Genomic DNA, 24110 nt, shown 5'->3' on the forward strand with positions numbered 1-24110 from the left:
AGAACAGTATAGTAGGTCTTAGAAGACCGAATAATCATATATGATGGTCATCAATACAGGAAACAGCAGTTCCAAGGTCTGGAACTAATAGAGATCTCTGTAATAGTAGCAGTAACAGTAACAGATGCTATGGATGCCATGAATACATTTCACAAATAGGACAATCATTCATTTACTTAGAAATCATCATTTCAGAAACAGAGCATATTATAAGTCAAGAAATACTTATAATTTGAACATATCTTTATAAGGTTGTTACTCACAGTTAGCTTCCTGAACCACGTGGCTAGAGTGTGGCATTTGACCTATACAAACACATTCAAGCACAACATCTCAAAACATGTTCAATTTATTCAGTTGATTCTTAAACCTATTCGGTTCATTCGTTACTTGTTTGTTCGATTGTTTCTATTTGTTCTTTAATTTCTCCTGTGCTCATGCTATGCATATGAATGTGAAATACACGCGAAAACCATGCAAATGGAGACCCGAAAGTCAAAAAATGGAGAGAATGTAAACTGGTTTGCCTTGAAAACCGCATGTATAGAACCACCACCATATGTGCGCTCGCACGTGCAATTAAAGCAGTGGCAAAACTAGAACATGGGAGGTTTGGCCGCACGTGTGGGGCCTCAAGTCCCACGTGCGGTCTGGGTTAAAGTTCAATCCAAAAATCTGTGTAAACTTTGGACTTTAACCTCTTCAAATTAGGGTTCAAGTTTATGTATTTACAACTTAAAGGGCCTTAAAAACAACTTTGAATATGGATCTCCAATATTAAATACAAATCATAACTTTAAATACAAACTCAAATAGCCAATGACAAATCAAATTCTTTGGAAAATAATAGAATCATGAAACATAACTTAAAGATCTCACAACTCATGCTTATATATAGAAATTCCTTTGAAATCATGAAAGGCCATGCAAGAAAACAAGTTTATGATCATGATTTTCATGAACTTATGCCATGCATGTTCTAATCTTGAACTAATTCCTACAATTCCTCTCATTTATGTTCATATAGGTTCTCAACTTTAAACTTGTCCTTACAACTCTTAAATAACCATGAATCTATTCAATTTAAGCTTTAATCTTTCAAGATGATGAGTGTATAAGCCCTAATTTCATGACATTAGCAAGAGAGTCTTATCTTAAAGGATGGATTTATAAAGATCTTGTTTGATTCCTCTTTCCCTTTTTTTCCTTTTTCTTCTACAACTCTCTAGGGTTTTCTCTCTCCCTCAAGTGTTGACTTCAACATAAAGCACTAACTCTCTCTCTCTCTCTCTCTTTTACTCGCCTCTTTCTTTTCCATTGGTCACTAAATTAATATTGTACCTATGTTGTCGTTTGGCATTGGCTTTTTTGAGTTTCGACTTTTTTAGCTTGGGATTAAAAAGTTCATTTGATTTTTTTTTTTATAACTTTTGTGAGAGAAAAAATGAAATAATTATAGTTTGGATGTGACATTTTGTCTTATTGACTTATTTAGCCTATTTTATTTTTTGTGTTTTTTAAGCCCAACTAACTTAGCCAAACGAAAGCTAAATTAGATTTACACTAATAATTCATCATAACTAAATTTAAATCACATGATGTCCTTAATTAAATCATTAAAAATATAATTTAATTTAAACTAACCTTAATTATACATATGTGAATTAGGCTCTAACTATCTATCCAAATAATTAAATTTTCTTGCATATAAATTACTGATTCAGATATGTTTAATTCTTGTCCTAACCATATCTATTCACAATATCACAATTTATTTCATACAGATCACATAATTGCACATAACGCATATTCAATGCAAATCATACGATTAACTTAATTAATTAAGGAGGTGGTTGTTACAAGTTGACCCCCCGATCGTTCTACCGGTCGACCCATCAAATGACCACCTCAAGGCAAAAACGTATGAAAAATTTACACTAGCCAGTTAATTGGCCGGACATTCACCCGAGTGTTCGCCCGGTCGATTGGTATTCTAATGAAACTTCAAAAATCTCCGTTGGAACACTTGATATCAAATGAAACTTTGACTCGAATTTTTACTCAAATTTGATTAAAAATCTGATGCATTGTTGGAGATGCTCTAATAGAGTAAGCAAAATTCTCACTTGCCCACCAAACAACTTAGGATTTTTAAACACATTTGTTGATTTTTGGGTCTAAAAATAATGAACTTGATCTCATTTGACATGTCTCATTTGCAATTAGTAAGGCTGTGTTTGGAGCAATTCTGAAAACATGATTCCAGTGTATTTTTCAATGTTTTGTTTGGTTTAAGTTTTCAAAAATTGATTACAATGTCACATTTCAAACTCATTTCAGATCATGTTTGGAGAGCAGAGAGTTTTTTGAATTTTGAATTTTAAAAAGAGTGAATTGGTTCTACTCGGTCATCCCTCGAATGTCTGGCCAATCGTCCGACTGGTTGATCAGAATATATATATATATTTTTTTGGTGGGCAATTGGTGGGCAATGGGAATTTGTTTTTTATTTTTTTTTAACAAAAAATAATATATTTTTTTATATTTTACATAAAAAATATTTTTAGAATTTAAAAAAAATTTAAATAAAAAATTATTTTTATCAATAATTATTTTTTTGAATTGAATTTTAAAAAGAGTTTACTTATGAGTTTTGAATAAAATTTTGAGTTATGTATTTAGTTGTAAGTTATAAGTTTTTGAATTAAATAACTTTTCTAATTTTAAAATTTATTTAAAAAATTCAAAATTCAATTCAAAACTTTTTTTTAAACTCATAATCAAATAATTTTTCTTTTTTCAAATCATAATTTAGAAACTTAAAAACTCAATATAATTTTACAATTAAATCGTAATTCTAAAATTTTACCAAACGTTATCTAATTTAAAAATGTCTAAGACCCATTTTTTTCCACTTCCTTTGATCCCCTCTCTCTCATTGGTTGGATTTTTTTTTTTTTTTTCTCGTCCTCCAAAGACCACCCGCCACACCTGGGTTGGGGTGATGGGAATGGTGATTGGAGGGTCTCCATCCTTTTTTTTTTAATTAAGGCTTGGTTTGGCATCTACTATATAATCCATCTTTTTATCTTTTGTCCATCACATCACCTCTCTACTTTTCTGCACATCTTTTCATAAAAAGACAAAAAATACACTTTTTTAAGACACCCCAAACCAACCCCATCTTTTCATAAAAAGACAAAAAATACATTTTTTTAGGACACCGCAAACCAACCCTAAATTCTATAATCCAAAATTTGCAAACAATACAAAAATAATTTGAATGGGCGCCACCGACCCGGTTCGTTTCACTTCCAGCCTTTCATCTTCATATTTTCCCAAACAAAAAAAAAAAAACCCGCCTTTCCTCTTCAGCCAAAGCCACAGACCAGAGAGTAGGGTTTACCGATCGACCAACTAGGGTTTTTCAAAACCCTAGCAACACACCACACCACACCACACCACACCACACCACACCCTCAAAAGCCATGGCTCGATCTTCCAGATCCTCTACGACGCGTCTCCTCTACACCCTATATTCCTCCCCCAAGACGACGCCGTCTCCGTCCCCATTCCCACCACCACCGCCATGCCCATGCTCGTCTCCGATCTCTGCTCTTCTCGCCGGAAACTTCCATCTCCGGCGGTTCTCTTCCGGCAGCGCCGCCCGGGTGAAGGAGGAGAAGGACGCGTGGTGGAAGGAGTCGATGGAGAAGCTCCGGAATATCGGAATTTCGGCGCATATCGATTCCGGGAAGACGACTCTGACGGAGAGAATTCTGTTCTATACGGGAAGAATTCATGAGATTCATGAGGTTAGAGGGAAAGATGGAGTTGGGGCGAAGATGGATTCGATGGATTTGGAGAGAGAAAAGGGGATCACTATACAGTCTGCAGCTACTTACTGTACTTGGAAAGGGTATCAGGTATGGTTTTTTGACTGTTTGGTTAGATTATGTTGAAATTTTCAGACATGTGAAAATTGATATTTTTTAGCCTTTGGGTTGTTTTTGTTTTATACCTCAATTTTTGTTGCTGGGAAAATGTTAGGATGTTTGGGAAGAAAGAAAAAGTGGGTGGATGGGAAGTGGGTTTTTATGGAAGTTTTTTTTAGTTGAAGGATATTATTGGAGAATTTTTTTTTTTTTTTTTTTTGTGTCGGGAAAGATAGTTGTGTTTTTTTGTGGTTGGATGTGATGTTTGTGAGTGAAAAATTGAAATGATTATGAGGTTGGATATGATATTTTGTTTGGATGTGTTTTTTTTCTTTTTTTTTGCAAAAAGTTTGTCTTTTTTGTGAAAAAAATAAAAAAAAACCCAAGTCTGTCGTTTGGTAATTTTTACACTTAAATGTTCTTTTAACTTACAGAAAACATGTAAAACATTAAACTATGTTTATGTTTAATTTTGATGATGAAGAAACAAAAACATGTTTGGTAGACATGCATTTTAAAAATTTGTTTCGAAAGGAAGAGAAACGGGTGGCTGGTGAGAAGTGGTGGTTAAAGGTGCTTGTTGACTGTCGGAGATGGTGGCTAGATGGTTGTCGAATGCCAAAGCTGGTGCAGGAGGTGGTTGCTGGCTGTGAGAGGTGGAAGTCAAAAAGGGGGCTAGTCGCCCAAGGTGGTGGCTGCCAGTGGAAGGTGGTTGGTGGTGATTGGCAACGACCAGAGGGAAATGTGGGAGGAGGTCACCAGCGATGGTGGCCAACCGTGAGGGGTGGCCAAAATTGTTTTTTTTTTTTTTAACAAATTGAAATTAACTTTTTTATGGGTACAAGAAATTAGTAAATTTTGAAAACTTTTTATGAGTTTTTGAAAAAGAAAATAGATACCAAACGAGTTTTTGTTTATAATTTTAATTTTTTTGTAAATATAAACATTACTATACAGGCCAAACATTTTATTTTTAGGACAAGAAACCTTGGATCAACCCAAAATTTTTAAAATTCTTTTAAATTTTGGGAAAATAAGAGAGTGAAAATTTGAATCTGGAATAAGTCTACCATGAGAGAAATTTTGAATTTTATCAATTCAACGAACATATCAATACAATTTGTTTTTTTAATCCTAAAAATTTGAACTGCTTTAGTCAGATAATGGAGCTTTTCACTATCACTTATATATTTTCAATATAATTTTTCGCTTAGTTTATTTAGTTTTTTGGAACAATGTTTCTAGTCTCAACATAGATTTTTCTCAGTTTCACTAATTAACAATTTATTGAAAATGTTGAATCAGGTGAACATAATAGACACTCCGGGTCACGTTGATTTTACCATTGAAGTTGAGAGGGCTTTGCGTGTTCTTGATGGTGCGATTCTCGTCCTTTGCAGTGTTGGTGGTGTGCAAAGCCAGTCCATTACTGTTGACAGGCAAATGAGAAGATACGAGGTTCCAAGAGTTGCTTTCATCAATAAACTTGACCGAATGGGGGCAGATCCATGGAAGGTTCTCAGTCAGGTTCGTTAAAATCATTATGATAAATTTTTGAATTTTAGTTATTTATTTTTGAAATACAAATATGCTTTGTGCAGTGACAACTGTATAGTGGCGCATCCAGTCTACATTTTCCTTGTACTGTACTCAAAATGTTTAATTAAAGCCTTACCAAATGCTTGGATGATAACAACTTCAATTGCTTATGTTAAATGCAACAAGTGTATTTCCATAGACAAAAACATGGACTATGTTGTCAAGCTCATTAGTGTAGGTTCATGTAAAGATTAAAAACTTCCAGAAACTATATAATCTTAGCTCTGAGCATTCTTCAAGGATCTCTGTATTGAGCATGTTGCATTAGTCTTATGACACTTCTTTTTTATATTGCAAAATTCACCTTATTTAACCTACTTTCAGTCATACATTTGCTGGGTTATAACTGTGGCCGAAACTTAGAGCTCCACTTGATGGGAGCTTTGAGTGGCCTTTTTGTTTTTGATCAGCAACAAACAAAGATATATTAAAGCTCAAGGCCAAGAAAAATGAGGATAAGGCACTCTCTACAAGAACGATGGAAAAAAAACCAAAAAGAGACCAAAGAAAATACAAAAAGACAAACAACTACTACTACACAGTACAAACTGACACCCAATCGGTAGCAATCAAAAAAAGCGGAATCCCTCGGAATACTGAGCTCGCTGAGGCCCAAAAAGACGCCAAGTATCTCACCCTATCCCATAAATAATCTATAGCCCGGGGCAAAAAAGCTTTGCTTGAAACCCGTTTGAGCATATAGCCCTTTGCAGGGCTCTGTAGAAGTTTAGAGAAGGTTGCTCGATACGCTTGAAGGCTGCTCGAGCGCGTGCTGCAGGTTTCCACAAACAGCAGGTCGAAAGAGGGTCGCTCAAAGCTTGCCTAAAGGGTGCTTAAGTAGCCCTTTTTAAAAATATAAATATGCCATAATTATTTTTTTACACAACTATTTATATTATACGACAACGGGTATTCTATTTTGATAACGTTAACCTACGTTACACGGACTCTCTGTTTTGTGAGAGGTACTCGTGTTGACACGACACGGGTACGGGTGCGGAATACGGCCGGGATAAGGCTAGATACAAACGGATACGACTGAAACTCAGAGAGAGAGAGAGAGAGAGAGAGGGGTGAAACTCACATTTGCTATGCAAGTCGAGTGGCGAAGCAAGATTGAAACGCGAATCCTAGTCGTGAGCTCAACCGAATTGAAAGAGATCATTGCGAAGTCGATTTCACCTAGAAAATGATCCTAGGGCTTCGATTCCCCTTTGGTCTCGGTCTGTGTGTGTGTGTTCCCTTTCTCTCTCTCAGTCTGTGTTCTTCTCTCTCTCTTCTTCTTGTCGTCTTTTCCTCTTTGTTCTCTGTTTTCTTCTTTTAAATTAGATTTATATTATATAATATAAAGTAATATAATAATATATAATATTATTCATAATACATTATATCATTCAGCCAAAAAAATATTGTATAATATAATATATCATAAATAATATAATTTTTATCCCTAAAATAAAAATAATTTATTTTATAATATATAATATAATTTATTTTATACCTAAAATAATTTTTATTTGTTATTTATTTTAATAAATTTGTTATTCCTTAACTTTTTTTTTAAACTCATCTTCATATAATAAATATATTTTAAAAATAATTATTTAATGTATCTTCGTATCTGTATCCAAATTCGGATCCATATCCACGTTTCCTCAATTTTTAATTTTGAAGTATCCGACACCTAGATATGCATCCGCATCCGATTCCCACACCCGAGTCCGTATAACGTGGACGTTAACACTCTATTCTGGTGCCCTAACCTTTCTAGGGACCTAAACCTACACATAAAGGTGCTGCAAAGTTCATTGAATGCTTTTGATTGCTTGATAATGCTTTTCTAGATAAAATATTTTGTAAGAGAAACCCATATACTCGCATTGCATCCTTGTCCTGGCCATCAGAGCCGTATGAAATGGAGAGCGGATTTTCTTTTGGAGATCAATCCCATTGAAGAGTTGTTTGAGGGATGGAGCCACTGATAATGTAAGCAAGGAAGATATTAAGGCTTGAATGCATTAGGATGGGTCGTAAGTCGTTATTTCTCTTGGGTCTGTGCTTTGATTTCTTACATTGTGGCATTGTGTGGTTTCCATAATTTTATTCAGGACTGGGCATTGATTAGGTTGGGCCGGGCTTGTACTACATAATAAGAACATATGCGACATCCCAAGCCTGGTCTGATCCGACATTAGACCTAATCTATCTACCCCAAGCCCAACCGCAAAAGAACTTTTAAATCCCAAGCCCGGCTACCTAACTCGGTATATATGAGCTATTATTTTTTGGGTAAAATCCATTTTATTTTATTGTGGTTTGCTCTTGAAGCATTTTACCTCCCTAACTTTCGCCGTCATGTGGTTTGGGACTAAACCACATAGATAACTCTGTTAACAGAAAATGCAAAAAGACTTTCATACCCTTCCTACTATAACACTACACAACTAACTGCTAATGAGTAATAATGACCTATTAAGTTTAAGTCCACTAATGACTCCTCCAAGTGTATCAGACTGTTAAAGCTTCCATAAATGCCAAATTTAAGTGTGTATCTTTTATTTTCCTCAATTCTTTACTAAAGGATGTTACATGTTTTTTTACTCGGTGTTATTGTACTTTTTCCTCAGTTTTATTTATTTTTTCATGAACTATATGTCAATTCTATTTTACTCAGTTCAACTCCCCTAGGTGCTAATCTAACATCTAATCACTGACTTTCGTTGACTTAGAAAAAAATATATCTGTTTGCATGAGTAACAGTTGAACAAAGTTGTTTCAATATATTATGTATTTGACTTTCTTGACCTTTATTGCGTGCTTTATTCAGCTTGGTGTAATGAGAAGTAAATAAGGATTAAAAAAAAAATTCAAGGTTATATTGGGGTTTGGATGTCCTATGACACCATTTCTGCTTTATATTGGGTATTTTCCAAATTCTGATTAAATTGTTTTGTTTCTAGGCAAGATCTAAGCTTCGACATCACAGTTCTGCCGTGCAAGTTCCAATTGGGCTGGAAGAGGACTTTCAGGGTCTTGTTGATCTTGTGAAGTTACAAGCCTATTATTTTTGTGGTTCCAGTGGGTCTGCTTCATATGCTCTATGATCTGTGTATTTTATGTTATTATTTTTCTATCTCGTTTGCTTATTATCTTGGCTTTTGGTAGTGAAAATGTCACCGCTGAGGAAGTACCTGCCAATATGAAGGAACTAGTTGCAGAAAAGCGGCGTGAACTAATTGAAGTGGTTTCTGAGGTTGATGATAAACTTGCCGAGTTGTTTCTTGCTGATGAGCCTATATCATCGACTGAGCTTGAGGTATGCTAGACAATGAAAGGCTCGATTCTGTAAGGAAAAAAGGTCACATAAGGTGGATTTTCATGAGTATCTTGTAAGCAATATGAAATAAAATCCTGGCTTAAAAGAAATATTTACCTGCTTATTAGCCATTTTTGCTTATATCTCAGTGGCTCCGTTTTGGCCATAGTTTTATTTTTATTTTGCTAATATCAAGTTTTATTGTCTTAATGTAATGATCTCAGTGGGTTCCAATGCGGATTTACTGGATGGCTTGTTCTAATTATTGATGATACTGTAATCATTAATGTATTTGACATTTGGAATGCACTCACTTACTCCTTTCTTATTGCTCATGCTGCATAATTTTGGTAGTAGCCACTAAATCAGTTCTATCCAACAGTAGCAAGATTTATCATTTGAAAGATTCAGGAAAAAGAGATTAAATAGGTATTTTGTGGGACCTAGAATTTTTTTTCTTCATTATATAATTTTTCTCATTTTGAAATCAACACATTGATTTTTATTGCTGCATCAAAAATCATATCTGTCCAATAATAGTAGATTTGCCTATTAGAAAATTTAGGAGAAAAAAATAGTAATGTTTTTGTTTGAACAAGAAATCACAATTTCTCCATCATGAGTTTCCATCATCTTGAATTATAATGTAGATTTGTAGCATTAAGTTGACAAAGGTAATCACTATGGTATATAAGGGGAAGTATTTCATGCAAGTATGTGAACCTTCAGGCCAGGACAATATCATATATTTATCTTCTAAAACCTTATTAGTCTCATGATAGATCACTCTGGTAGTGAATAGAGTAAGGTTTTTGATAATTTAGAACATACTAATAATCATTATTGTTACTTCATTTTTCCAAAACCTATCTATGAGTTTACTTTTAGTTTATTGTAATTTATAAAGAAATTTATTTGTAATTGTAACAAGTTATATCATTGGAGGATATTGGAGGTACTGATACTATGACCAAAAACTGATACATATTTTTTTTTGATAAGTAATGTAAAGTATTGGAAAAAGAAAAAGAAACAATGCCAAATCAGGCGCAACCTTTGTACAAAACTGAGGAAGATCAAAAAGGCTCAATGCAAAGTGGAGTTCAGCTATGAAATATACAAGAATAAACGAGAATTTAAAAAAAAAAAAAAAATCCTTTACACAAAAAATGAAAGCTATGTAAAAGGTTCATCTTAAGCTTTAAGGAAAAGTATACCCAGTTTAGCCCCCATTGGATCTGGGAGGGCTAACCTAACCTTTGATATTATTTGCACAAAGTGGCTGCCCTCAGGTTCAATGGCTTTTGAATCCTTATTTTAGACTTTTAAAAAGTTTGCCTATTTCTTCCCTCCACAAGCAACACATGAGCCACTATTCAAGATTTCTTCTAAAATTATTGGATATAGTTATTGGGCTATCTATTAAGTGGATCCCCCTTATTGAATGTCTTGCTATTGCCTCACTTTGTGCCAATTTGTGGTAGAATATTCATACTAGAGTTTTATCCAAAGTTGTCTGACGGCCTCTGCTAAAATATATACCTAATTCATATTGTGCTTATATGCTTTTTGTCTTTATTTTTTGTTGTTTGAGTAGGAGGCAATCCGCAGAGCTACTATAGCACGGAAATTCATACCTGTATTCATGGGTAGTGCATTTAAAAACAAGGTATGATCTGATGATATTTCATTATTTCTTTCGATAATATGTGTATTGTTTTTCCCTTTCTGGTATAGTGTGGTTTGTTTTCCATTTTTCGTGTAATTTTTCTAAGAGACCTTTTTTTAATTTTTTTTTAAAAATTAACTCTCTACCTAATGGTTTCCCCACTTCCCTCTCTCTCTCTCTCTTTCTCTCTCTTTCTCTCTCTCTCACACACACACACACACACGCACGTATTTAATTATATATTTTACTTTGATTTTTTCTCGTTGATGGTGTGGTAGGCTGTGAACTTTCCCTCTTTACTTAATAAGATAAGTAACAAGAGTTATTTTGACTAAAAAATTGGGAATACAAATTAAGAAGAACAGGACTTGGAAAAACAAAATCAGATGGAACCATACTTTACAAAATACAGACACTAGCCAACCAAATTAAAGCCTGCAAAAGATTGCTGCTTGTTAAAATCCACCTACTCTCCACCTACTTCACCCACTTAAACCTACTCCACTAAACCTAACCCACTACACCACTACCACCTCACCTACTCCACTAAACCTAACCCACTACACCACTACCACCTCCACTTCACCTACTCCTTACCTACTACACACTCACCCTCTTCTATATATAGGAATCATGAATCATTGTAATAAATATATCAATCAATCAATAATACATAAATTTTTACATGGTATCAGAGCAAGGTTAAGCTCTTGGTGCTCTTCACCTTCTGGCGGGCGGCAACCTTGCCTTAACCGCCCGCCGGACCTCAACCAATTGAAACCTCTAACACATACCTCCTCTCCTTTCACCTTGGTCTCACCTTTCCGATGCTCTAGTCTATACCATTGAGGTGCCAAAGGGCTATACCGCATCCCAGCTCAATTTGACAGCCCTTATAACATCTCTGTGATTCAAGTCAGTCAGATCTTGAATTCAGCGGAGGCCGAAGCTCCGATTCCTGGACCATCCCAGCTCATTTTCCAGTGCTCTTCTCTCCTCTGTTCTCTCTCTCTCCAAGTTTTTTGCCTTCAAAACCCACTTGAAGAGATCATGTCTGCAGGAATCATCGCAGCTCCAGTTGATGAATCAAGCTATGTTGACTTGAAACCCAACTCATCAAAGCTTTTCCCGGTCAAAGATTCAGTTGCATGGACCAGAAAAACTGTCTCTAATGGCTCTAAAACCCACTGCATGAAGACATGGAATCCAATTGATAACAAGAAGTTTGAGACACTGTCGTATCTCCCGCCTCTCTCGGATGAATCGATCGCGAAGGAGATCGAGTACATGCTCAAAAAGGGATGGGTGCCATGCCTTGAATTCGACAAGGTTGGGCATGTGCATAGAGAGCACAGCAGAATGCCAGGATACTATGATGGGAGGTACTGGACACTGTGGAAGCTGCCAATGTTTGGTTGGAATGATTCTTCACAAATGAAATCCATGATTGCAAGAAGGCTTACCCAAATACGTATATTCGTTGCTTGGCCTTCGACAGCTTCACCAATTTATTCTACTCTCTCTCTCAATTTCTTTTACACTCTCCTGGCATCAAACCAAGGAGACCCACGGCTCTCTCTCCATCTCGTGAGACTCAGAGTGTGTAGACAAAAGATGCATAAGAAAAGCAACAAAAGATTCTTCTTGTTGCAGGTTTGTGTTGGTGACAGCTGTGGGATATGAACCCACGCTTTTTTTCTCATCTATCCCACATCCACCGCCCACATTATTTCACACTTTCCTTTTATTTTAATATATATATATATATCTATATTTTTTTATTATAATATATTTTTCCTATCCCTACTTTTATTTTATTTTATTTTATTTTATTTTCCTTTTCCATCAATATTTCCTTATTCTACAACTCGTTAGTGAGTATCACCCTTTTTCCATTATCTTATTATTATTTTTTATATTCCACCCAAAAAAAAAAAAAAAAAAAAATCACACCGATGTTTTTCATATGACCCATCCCCAAATATTTTTATCTATTTTCTTTCTCCGTTGTTTTATTTTATTTTCTTTTTATTCTTAAACAAAACAACAACACCAAATAACACCACAAACATTCCACACACTTGTCATTTCTTCATGCCGGGGATCAACCCCGATCACCATTTTACACCCAAAAAAAAAAAAAAAAAAAAAAAAAAAAAACCCAAACAACCACATCCACAGGCGGAATTTTTCTTCTCTACTCTGCCGCCGGTCTCTTCTTCTTGCCTCCATCCTGGGCGGTCCTTAACGGTGTTGCCTCCGTGTTTCCCACTCCACCGAGCACGTTCACTCCACCCTGCTCCTCCACTACAGCATATGGTGGACCTCCAAATCGGAACATCACGGTCGCCTTCCGCTTCAGCTCCTTGTTTTCCGCCTTCAGCACACTTATCTCTGCTCGCGCATCCTTATACATGCGCTGGAGTAGAGCCAGTTGGCCATTTAAATGCTGCACCTCATTTGTCCTACTCTGCAGCCGATGCGACAAGTTTGTGACTGCCGTCATCGTCTCCACACAGGACTTCAAAGTATACTGATTGGCTTCAATGTCAGTTTGCACTGCCATTTTTTGCTCCACAGACCGCATAGGAAAGTTCAACGGAGCAAACCCTGGGGCGCTTGGTTGAGGTTCACTGGCCCCCGCACCAGTTATCTCTCTTGTTGACTCGTTAAGGTCTGGAAAGAGAGTGAGCAGACCACGGGAAGACAAAGCCATTTTCTGGACAACAGTGTTACAGAGTGTCTATCTCAGAAATCTCTCTCAGAAAACAGAGTGTTACAGAGTATCTCTCTCAGAAATCTCTCTCAGAAAACAGAGACAACAGAGTGTTACAAAGTCTCTCTCAGAAACGAAAGAGTTTTTCAAAGGATTTTCGCAGGATTTTTGTCTCTGCCTCGGCCTCAGCCTCCGTCTTGGTTAAATAGCCGAGGCAGCCACGCGCATCGCGCGCCTCTTGCCACCAGACGACAAAACGGGCGCGCAAGCCAAGGCGCCCACGTGCCTCGCCATCATGTCCGGCACACCTTTTTATGACTTGGGCTCGCCTTTTGATGGCACGCCTTTTTATGGATTGGGCACGCCTTTTGATGGCATGCCTTTTGAAAGATTGGGCACACCTTTTGAGGGTGCGACTTTTTAAGGGTCCGACAAGACTCTGTAAACTGTCCCGACACTGATTCCGGTTAGCTCCTTCAGGGGTCCGACAAGACTCTGTAAACTGTCCCGACATTGATTCCGGTTAGCTCCTTCAAGGGTCCGACAAGACTCAGTAAACTGTCCCGACATTGATTCCGGTTCGCTCCTTCCAAGGGTCCGACAAGACTCTGTAAACTGTCCCGACATTGATTCCGGTTAGTTTCTACAGGGGTCCAGCAAGACTCCGTAAACTGTCACAACAACTGTCACAACAGTGTCTGTTACAACGGTCCGACATGACCCCGTAAACTGTCTTCTACATCGGTCCGACATGACCCCATAAACTGTCTTCTACATCGGTCTGACACGACCACACAGTGTCTGCTACAACGGTCCGACATGACCCCATAAACTGTCTTCTACATCGGTCTGACACCGCCATCCAGTATCCTCTACACCGTTATGACACCACCATACAGTGTCCTCTACATGGTTATGACACCCCTATACAGTGTCCTCTACAACGTTATGACACCACCATCCAGTGTCTTCACCAATGGTCTGACACGACCATACAGTGTCTCTTATCCTCTTTTATTTTTATGTATTTTCTTGTTTTGTTACTCTCTCCAAACTCAAGTTGGTTAGTTCCTATCCCCCTTGAGTTTGCGGGGGGCTGTTAAAATCCACCTACTCTCCACCTACTTCACCCACTTAAACCTACTCCACTAAACCTAACCCACTACACCACTACCACCTCACCTACTCCACTAAACCTAACCCACTACACCACTACCACCTCCACTTCACCTACTCCTTACCTACTACACACTCACCCTCTTCTATATATAGGAATCATGAATCATTGTAATAAATATATCAATCAATCAATAATACATAAATTTTTACGCTAATATGGGCCTTTAAAACTGAAGGCTAGGCACTGCTTTGGTGAGCACTGTGTTGCTAAACAAGCAGATCTCTTCATCAAAATATTTATGACATCCATTGAGGAAGAAAGATCATCAAATCCATGTAATAAATAAACACTTCGTCATTAAATTCTTCGGGTATGTTTGGTTTGCATTTGGGAGATGAGTTTTAGAAAAAAATTTCTAAAAAATTGTTTGGTTTGAGTTTTTCTCAAAAAAATTTCAAAATCACTTTCTCTCTCTTAAACATCAATCAATCACTTTTTCTCTCTCCTCTCTCCTTTTCAATCACTTTTTCTCTCACACACATCTACTCAATTTCTCCCAAAATATCAAATCATCCCAAACTCCCAAAAAAACAACTCTCCCAAAATATACAACCAAACAAACCAAAAAAATTTCTAAACTCTCTCCCCAAATTTTTTTTCAAAAACAACTCTCCCAAAAACAAACCAAACAAGCCCTTCATCTCTCATAAAATTCTTTTCCTTCTTCTCTCTGTTCCTTTTTTTTTTTTCTTTCAAGGTTTTAATAAATCTGATATGTTATATACCTGCTTTTACAACTATGAGATGTCGATGTTTAACTTCTGCCATTTCTGAACCACAGGGAGTGCAGCCACTTCTTGATGGAGTTCTTAGTTATCTGCCTTGCCCCATTGAAGTTAGTAACTACGCTCTTGACCAAACTAAGCAAGAAGAGAAGGTATTTTAGTTGAATGTCTATTTCTTTGAATACTTGATTATATTTTTATTGAAGTCTGATGAAGGAACTAAATTTATTTTCTTTTGCATTAACTGCTATTAGGTTATGTTGTCTGGAACACCAGTTGGACCCCTTGTAGCTTTGGCTTTTAAATTGGAAGAAGGTCGTTTTGGTCAGTTGACATATTTAAGGTTTGCGTAAGATTTTTTTTATTTAATTCTAAATGCTTGTGCCATTTCTATGAAATATGTGTGTGTGTGTGTATGTGTTTATGATTGAACAATTATGCTAACTGCAATTTTTGTCAATTGAAGAATTTATGAAGGTGTCATTAAGAAGGGTGATTTCATAATCAACATAAACACAGGCAAGAAGATTAAGGTGAGTTAAGATCTAAGCATGTAAGCGTCTTTAGTATCTGACATGCAAGCTTGGTGCAAACTTTTGCTGCTGAAAATTTCTTTGAAATTTTTTTACAATATTTATTTGTTCGAGACTTCACTATGAATCTCCATTTATTCTAGGGTGTATATTAGGCAAAATTTGAAAGAATTTTTTTTCCCAAATGTGGTATGTTGGATGGGTTGGTGTTTGCCCATTTATTCACATCTTGCTAGATTGTAGAAGGCCTTTTTGACATATTTTCAGCTCTAATGAAGTCAATTTTGGGAAGGGCAAATATAATATCACCTTATTCATTTGAATTTGGGTCTGACTGCTTAAGATGCACCTCAAAATGTTGACCTTTTAAAAAAATGATGATAGCATGACTATGACATGCTTCACTCTGTTGAAAAGGAGGAAATTCTTATTAAGAAATATGTTCATGACAGTCTTTTCTTTCATGCTATCTATTTTCACTGTCTTCTTGGATGTTACCTGATTTTCTGCTTACAGTGCTGAATTTCTAAAAATATATTATTACAGGTTCCCCGTTTAGTTCGGATGCATTCGAATGAGATGGAGGTTTGTTTCTCTGCTTGTAGTATTGCAATTGTTGGATCACTCTCGATGCTTGGGCAAATGGAGTGAATTTTTCTGGAATCAAATAGCTTTTTCTTTAGTTTAGTTATTGCCTTACGTGTGGCTTGTTTACTGTTATCTTTTTCTTGGGGTCTTTTATACTACAGGACATTCAAGAGGCACATGCTGGGCAAATAGTAGCTGTATTTGGTGTAGATTGTGCTTCAGGTACCCATCTCCCTCTCCATACATACATGGAAATATACACCTGGTCTTATTGAAGTCTGTTGTTTACTTGGGAATTATGGTAAACAAGTTCAAGATGGACATTGTTTAGTCTCCCCCTTAAAAGATTTATTGTTACACTATATTAACACAATACAGTTTTTGCATTGTTGGGATCTGAAGCTATACAATTTTGTCCTACACTGCTCATGTTGGTCTTTGCTCAGTTTTGATGTTTTCATTTTTATTCTTATTTATTATTATTTTGTGTTTTCAGGAGATACTTTTACTGATGGGTCAGTTAGATACACCATGACTTCTATGAATGTCCCTGAGCCAGTGATGTCATTAGCTGTTTCACCAGTTTCTAAAGATTCTGGAGGACAAGTGAGTAATTTCATTCAAATATATATATATTTAATTGTTGGATAAGCATGAAGTTAAAGGGTATCTATTTTGTATCCTTTGCAGTTCTCAAAAGCATTGAATCGCTTTCAGAGAGAGGATCCTACTTTTCGTGTTGGTTTGGATGCGGAGAGCGGTCAGGTGTAACTTTTAATGTTCATTTCTTATTTAGTTATTTTTTAAAGTATTCATTCCCCAATTTCTGAAAAATATTCTATCATACCATACCCTGACACTACAATGCTCTTATGGGCAGACAATTATTTCTGGAATGGGAGAGCTGCATTTGGACATATATGTCGAACGCATCCGGAGGGAGTATAAGGTGCCAACTCTCTCACTGGTTTTACCATTATGGATTTTTTTAATTACTTCACAATGAAAATGTCATTCAGTTATTCATGATCAGTTTATTCCTAATATCTTTCTTTCATTTGTCCTTATGCAGGTTGATGCAACCGTTGGAAAGCCTCGCGTTAACTTCAGAGAGACCGTTACTCAACGTGCTGAATTTGACTATTTACACAAGAAGCAAACTGGAGGGCAAGGTCAATACGGAAGGGTGTGTGGGTAAGCATAGAAGATACTCCTTAACTCTTCATGTTCTTATTGGTTAAATGAGTGTTAATTTACTATGGATTTAAATTTGTTATTTAAAAGAAGAAGAAAATGATGAATAACCAACCATCTCATTGTTTTTGTTGCCTACAGCACCCAAAACACCCTATTTATGTGCTGATATTGACAGGGAGAATTTTTTTTTTGTTGGGGGGGGGGGGGGTTGCACAGTAACAAAGCAAAATGGAATTAGCTTTTTGAAAATAATAATTCCTTACGTAAGCAATATGAAGAAATTAGTAAAAAAAATTCAATACATTTATATGAGTGTTTTTTTTCATACTTGTTATCACAATTATTTCAAACAGTTTTTGAGCTGTATAAATAAGGATCTTGTACTGTCTTTAAGATATTTTATTGGTTGATATAATTTATATAAATAAAAAATCTACTTATATGGTTTTTATGATAAAAAACACAACAAATGACGTTTACATATCAAATCAATAGAGTTGATGGTATTACTTTAATATGTGAAATAGTTGGGGTCATGTCATAAATATTGTAGAACTACTCATGAAATAAACGGTCAACAAAAGAATTTTCAAAAATTTAAGAAGGGCCATGCTATTTATATTATAAAAATATTCTTAAATTAACGGGGTAATAGAAGAATTCTAAAACGCTTGGGAGCCTCCCACTAGCTTCTTCCATGGATATTGATGATATCAGATTGAGAACCATAAGCAGATCATGCTGAACTGCTCTTACCATAACTCACACAAGAACCATTATTATCATCATGTAGGCTGTTCATAGACTCCCTTGTATTTTTAAACTAACAATGTTCAATTGAGCCTTTTTCAAGGACTTGCAATGTGCATTGACAAGTTTTTGCTTCATTATTTTGATTTCCCATTCCAAAGCAATTGGTTATTGATATGTTGCAGGAGTTTAATCATCTGTTTCATGACCTAATGTGATTTTTCCCCATTTTTTCATCTCTCTTTAGTCTTTACTATCAGACTTCCTTAAAAAGCGATAAACTACTTTTTAGTGGCTCTCAGTAATGATTAGTGACCAACAGTAATTTTTGTGAAAAAGAGAATTTTCTGACCTGTAATATGTAGCATAGCATGTGCTCCAACAGCCATTTAGGAAACCAGGCTAATGCAAACCTAATCTTGGCTTTTAACAGTTGCACATTGTTTATATTATGTGCTGAACAAGTACATTTGTAACATTTGGCTTAAATAACTATTAAAATTTTTATTGCAGGTATGTTGAACCGCTTCCACATGGGTCGCCAACTAAGTTTGAATTCGAAAACATGATTGTGGGACAAGCTATACCATCAAATTTTATCCCAGCAATCGAGAAGGGTTTTAGAGAGGCTGCCAATTCGTGAGTGTTATGATTTCTTTTTCCTTTCTGTATAGATGTTACATGCAAGTTATAGGAATTGATTGTCGGGGGAAATTAAGTTACTCTATCATTGTAGTTATTTATTTCTTTTAATTTATATTATTTATTTATTTTATTTTTTTGTTGGATAAAGGATATAGTCTATGCTTGTCAGAAGTGATACCAATAATATGATTAAAAATATATTTATCAAAAAAAAAAAAATAATAATAATAATATGATTAAAAATATAAAAATTGATATATGTACAACATTTTCTCTTAAAATTGTAGAACATATATTGAAGGCCTCTCTCAAGCGCTGTGAAACATTCCATATACTATTACTACCAAGTTTTTTATTTTTAAATTGTTTTTGTTAGTACTACAATGCTAGTATACTACTCCTTGTCAGGGGTCATGACAACTATGACCTACTACTATTACTGGTATTGTTGTTAGTAATCGTGTTATTAAACAAAACACGTTAAGTCCAATTCTTTTTCTTCTTTTTTTTTTTGGATTGAAAAAATGTAAGTACTTTATTATTTGTAACATGGACCTGTTTGTACAGGGGTTCATTAATTGGACATCCAGTTGAAAATGTTTGTGTTATTTTAACTGATGGTGCATCACACGCTGTGGATTCTAGTGAACTTGCATTCAAGTTAGCAGCAATATATGCGTTTAGACAGGTATTCTTTACATCTGATATCAAGAGACAATAGTGAAAACTTATGTCGTGTAAAATGCCCATATCCATTGAAGCTTTCTAGCTTTTCTCTCTCTCTCTCTCTCTCTCTCACACACACACACACACACACACACACATTTTTTTTCCTCTTTGGTTTGGGGGTTGGGGTTGGTTCTACTCTTTTCCTGTTTGCTATTAGAATTACATACGAGGCTTTTCATTTTGCTACTTTATGAAACAGTGTTATTCAGCAGCAAGACCTGTGATATTGGAACCTATTATGCTGGTGGAACTGAAAGCGCCAACCGAATTTCAGGGCACTGTGACTGGTGATATCAACAAGTGTGTATATTGTTTATTCTTCATAAAAGATTATCATTTGGGCTTTTCATGAACTTTTTGAACTGAAAGTGAATCTGTCATATAATAGGAGAAAAGGCGTGATTGTCGGGAACGATCAGGATGGAGATGATTCTGTTATCACTGCCCATGTATGCATGATTCCTCTCCTTCAATTATCACACAACTTTACATGTCTGCCTTCTTTCCAATAAAATGGTTGATAATTATATATCAGTATCGACTGCAAATATCCTGAACTTCATCATCATGCAGATAACAGCATATTCTTTCTCGTGATGCTTGGATTTTGCATATGTTTGTTAGAAGTTATAACTCGTTGCAATAATGTTACATTCAGTTTGCAAATTGTTTTTCACATACGCATGAACTGTGATCACTAGCTCCTTTGTGTTTAATAAGAATTCTGAGAATAAGCACCAGGCCGCTGAATTTGCCATTCTGTCAGCTCCTTTGTCATGTAGGAAGTCTTGTCTGTAAATATTATTTCTAGAGAGTATATATATTAGAAGATTTCTCACAGAAACATCCGTTCCTTGATACCTAGTGAGAGAACAAAACAATAATGCTGTTAGCAATAGAAAAAAACAAGCATGGCAATCAGTGATCCAAAAAAGCAGATGGGTTTTGGAGAATACTTCCTACTAAAACCATTGTATTTCAAAGGTGGGCATGTCTTCCTAATTTAGGCATGTCTTCAGATAGGCTTACTTTTGAGACACCTCCCTTTCGAGGAATTGGAAAGGAATTGCATTTTACCAACATTAATTTATGACCCTAGAGATTAAGCCTGTTGAAGCTGAAGGTAGACTTAATTGAAGGTAAACTTGGGTAGGGTAGGGGGTTATAATTCCTTCAATATGAGTATTGTAACTGTTTGATTCAATAGTGAATTGATTTTAGGTGTTGGGATCGTGGTTTTCTCCCTATAGTATAGAAGAAAGTGGGCTTCCATAGGATTTTCATGTTAAATCTTGTGTTTCGAGGTTGATTGCCTTAATTTTGATGAGACTGCTGGAATTGATAATCAAATACCATCAATTAATTGTTTAATTAATAAATTGATTATTGGAATTAACATTGAGCTGGAATGGAACAGGAATCTGTATAGCTTAGGTAATACAAGTGAGATGTTTTCAATTGAAGTGTGCAGAAATACTTAGCAGCCAGAGATACTTCCTGTATGTTTTTTAGGGAATGATAGACCACAGCCCAAGTTGATGGAATTACATCCTCTCTCTTGCATGGTGGGGCCCACCCATGTGAGGAGGAAATCTGTGGAACTTTTAACTTGGTCTGTGGATTCAGTGCCCTTTTTTATCCCCCCACAAAAGCAACTCCTCTCGCAACATAAAATAGTTCCTTCCTATCAAATTAAGTTCCAGATAACTAATAGTACCAAAAAACATAGAAACTGATAGTCCTTGAAATCTTATCAGTTGAACTCTACATAAAGTTCCAAGACCATTAAAAGGAAAAGAGAAGGAAAACACTTGACGACTTCCCAGTTGACTGCAATTTGTGGGTTTTATTGATTCGTTATTTGTCTAGATGTAGATTTCAGTGGTACTGGTTTGTGGTTACATTTGTGAGCATCATCTTAACACTTTTTCTCTAATAATAGGTTACTTTTTATTTATCAAAAATAAAAAATAAAAAATAAAAAAAATTCCCAGTTTGACTGCAGGATGAGAATTTTTATTTACATCCCCATGGTTTGAGCGTATATTATATCACCAGCCCTGTGTTTCTTTTGACTTTCTCTGAGGATAAATGTGTAAGGATATTCAAGTATATAGTCCTGAGGTTTTAAAAAATGCTATAGCATGAATTACTGTATCATGAGAAAGTAAAGAGCTTCATCAAGCATGTACTTGGCAAATTTGAATTTATTTGCGTGTTGTTTCACGATGAGGAGGGGTGAGTGTCAGTGCGTGCTTGTGTGTGCGTGTATGTGTGAGAGAGAGAGAGGTGGTAACATTTGGTCCCTGATAGTAGTGAAATGAAAATCAATTATGCCTATCCATTTGGATAGAGTGAAAATACCATTCTTTTGGTTTTTGTTCCCGTCCTCATTTCCCCTTTCATTAAATCAAATATGTCTCCCTATGTGAACATAAGATGTTAAGAGGTTATGTCAATCCGTTGATGGAGGCGAGGCCCCAAAACTTTGTCACATCAGAATTTCATATTTTCTGAGCGAAAGTTATTATGAGCCGTGATATTTTTAACCAGGACCTATTTACTTGGTCGACGTTGGTCATCTTCGGCCTTTTTTGTTGGACTTAAATTCCAACGTTTCTGACGGACAGTGATGAGGTTTTAACATAGTTTATCATCTTTTCCAGTTTATCTAGCATTGTTTAATCATGGACTTGAGAATCATGATGAACTGATGCATGGTTTTTGTCTTGACAAGTTTGATTTCATTTCCGTGATTGTGGCAGTTATAACCTATCTGCACTATTATTTGCTTCTGAAGAATCGGTTCTTGATTTTTCAGGTCCCACTCAACAATATGTTTGGGTACTCGACAGCTCTTCGTTCGATGACACAGGTGAAGGAGAGGAGCAATATACACACATATGCATATGCATAATATTTCACTTCTCAACTTGCAATTAATTGGGATGCCATTGATCTATATTGTTGATCAGGGTTTTAAATATCGTTGTACCGTTGTTCTTGATGTATTGGCTTATACTGTGGATATATGATAGTATCGCTGTTCTGATACATATCCCGATGCCGTTATTTAAAAACCATGTTGTTGATGGTTGATTTTGCGCAGGGTAAAGGCGAGTTCACGATGGAATACAAAGAGCATGCGCCGGTTTCTCAGGAGGTGCAGATGCAACTAGTGAACACATACAAGGCAGCCAAGGCAGCTGAATAGCTGTGGTTTTGTTTGAAGGCCACACTTGCAAGGTAATCTAGGTCATGCCCTATACACTTTGATAGAGAGTCGCATGTATTTTTTATTTTTATTTTTATTTTTATTTATGGTTCTAGATATCCTGGTATTTGTGAGGCCAAAATTTTGGTCAATAATTTTGAGGAGCCCAAATAATGTAGTTCAACATTTATTTGGTTATAGTGTGAGGCAACTGTACTTTCTGATGTATCACATATTCAAAGTATTCATAATTTTTGTTGTTGCACATAATACATATGGCTATAAATTTTCGGGTAAAAGTTTTCTTTTACTCCCTTGTGATTTTGGATTAGAGCATTTTATCCACGACGTTTAAATATAGTATGTAAAAACAGCTGTGCTAGAGGCCTCGAATTTGAGGTCTCGAATTTGGCTCGACAACCTTTTTTCTTTTTTTTGGGTGGTGGCCGTGTGTTACAGTTTTTTTTTTTTTTAAATTTTTTTAAGGGTGGTTTATGTGTAGGAATGTGTCAAAAAATTAGACATTCCACACCAATTCATCGTATAAAATTATATGAAATTAACAAAATTTAATCAGCAGCCTAACTAATCAGTCAATTTTATCACTCAACCAGTCTAACCTAATTGACTGATCAATTAAGCTGTTGGTTAAATTTTGTTAATTTCATATAATTTTGTACGATGAGTTAGTGCAGAATGTTTAGTTTTTTGGCACACCCCTAAACATAGTTACCTTTAAAAAAAAAAAAAAATACCAAACCAACATAACTCAACAAATAAAATAAAATAAAATAAAAAAACCAACATAGCCCAACAAATAGAAAAAAAAGAAAAAAACGCAGCCTATGTAGTTTGATAAGGTGAGCGAGTTAGGTTAGATTTTATCAAATCATACAGACTGAGTTAGGGCGAGATATCTAATACACATAACCATCCTTGCAAAAAAGAAAGGGAAAAAAAATATAGAATAAAAAATTTAAGAAAAAAAAAAACCAAACACAGCAAAAAGAAAAAAAAAAAAGAATTTCGAAGCAATTTCGAGGCCTCTAGCATTAATCATGTAAAAATCCTCTGTGATTTTGGTTCATTTTGTACGTTTTCTTTACCATTGTTAATTCTGTCTAAATTGACAAAATTGTTACGCAATGACTATTTTGATAGTTGGGCATGCAAAGAAATAGGCCCAAGTTTGATGCAAAATGCCAATTATGCCATTTTTCATATTCTGCTCTTTTCAAAAGCCCCCTATAACTAACCCGCCCATCCCTTCCCACCGTACTCGACAGCCTGCCCCGTCAAGTTGCTCCGCACCTT

The 24110-nt window shown here is 35.7% G+C and overlaps 1 protein-coding gene across 1 annotated transcript; it reads left to right on the forward strand.

Annotated features, from left to right (window-relative positions):
* Positions 1-3261: 3261 nt before the first annotated feature.
* On the forward strand, positions 3262-23095 carry LOC114263774 (elongation factor G-2, mitochondrial). The gene is made up of 20 exons (XM_028204361.2): positions 3262-3926; positions 5241-5462; positions 8495-8616; positions 8700-8850; positions 10448-10519; positions 15197-15292; positions 15395-15483; positions 15607-15673; positions 16220-16258; positions 16423-16483; positions 16758-16867; positions 16952-17026; positions 17142-17210; positions 17334-17455; positions 18722-18847; positions 19421-19541; positions 19782-19882; positions 19971-20031; positions 22404-22457; positions 22692-23095. Exons 1-20 carry the CDS (start codon positions 3489-3491, stop codon positions 22794-22796), a joined length of 2301 nt encoding a protein of 766 aa, XP_028060162.2. The 5' UTR covers positions 3262-3488; the 3' UTR covers positions 22797-23095.
* The last annotated feature ends 1015 nt before the right edge of the window (positions 23096-24110 follow it).

Source organism: Camellia sinensis, chromosome 5, assembly GCF_055761805.1.
Source record: "Camellia sinensis isolate YWXY chromosome 5, ASM5576180v1, whole genome shotgun sequence".
Lineage (NCBI taxonomy): Eukaryota > Viridiplantae > Streptophyta > Magnoliopsida > Ericales > Theaceae > Camellia > Camellia sinensis.

Bases quoted from the DNA above. Each gene is read 5' to 3' on its own strand.
- LOC114263774 (XM_028204361.2), top strand. From the start codon at position 3,489: ATGGCTCGATCTTCCAGATCCTCTACGACGCGTCTCCTCTACACCCTA. The intron at 3,927-5,240 runs GTATGGTTTTTT...ATGTTGAATCAG, and splicing joins GTACTTGGAAAGGGTATCAG to GTGAACATAATAGACACTCC. The intron at 17,027-17,141 runs GTGTAACTTTTA...TCTTATGGGCAG, and splicing joins TGGATGCGGAGAGCGGTCAG to ACAATTATTTCTGGAATGGG.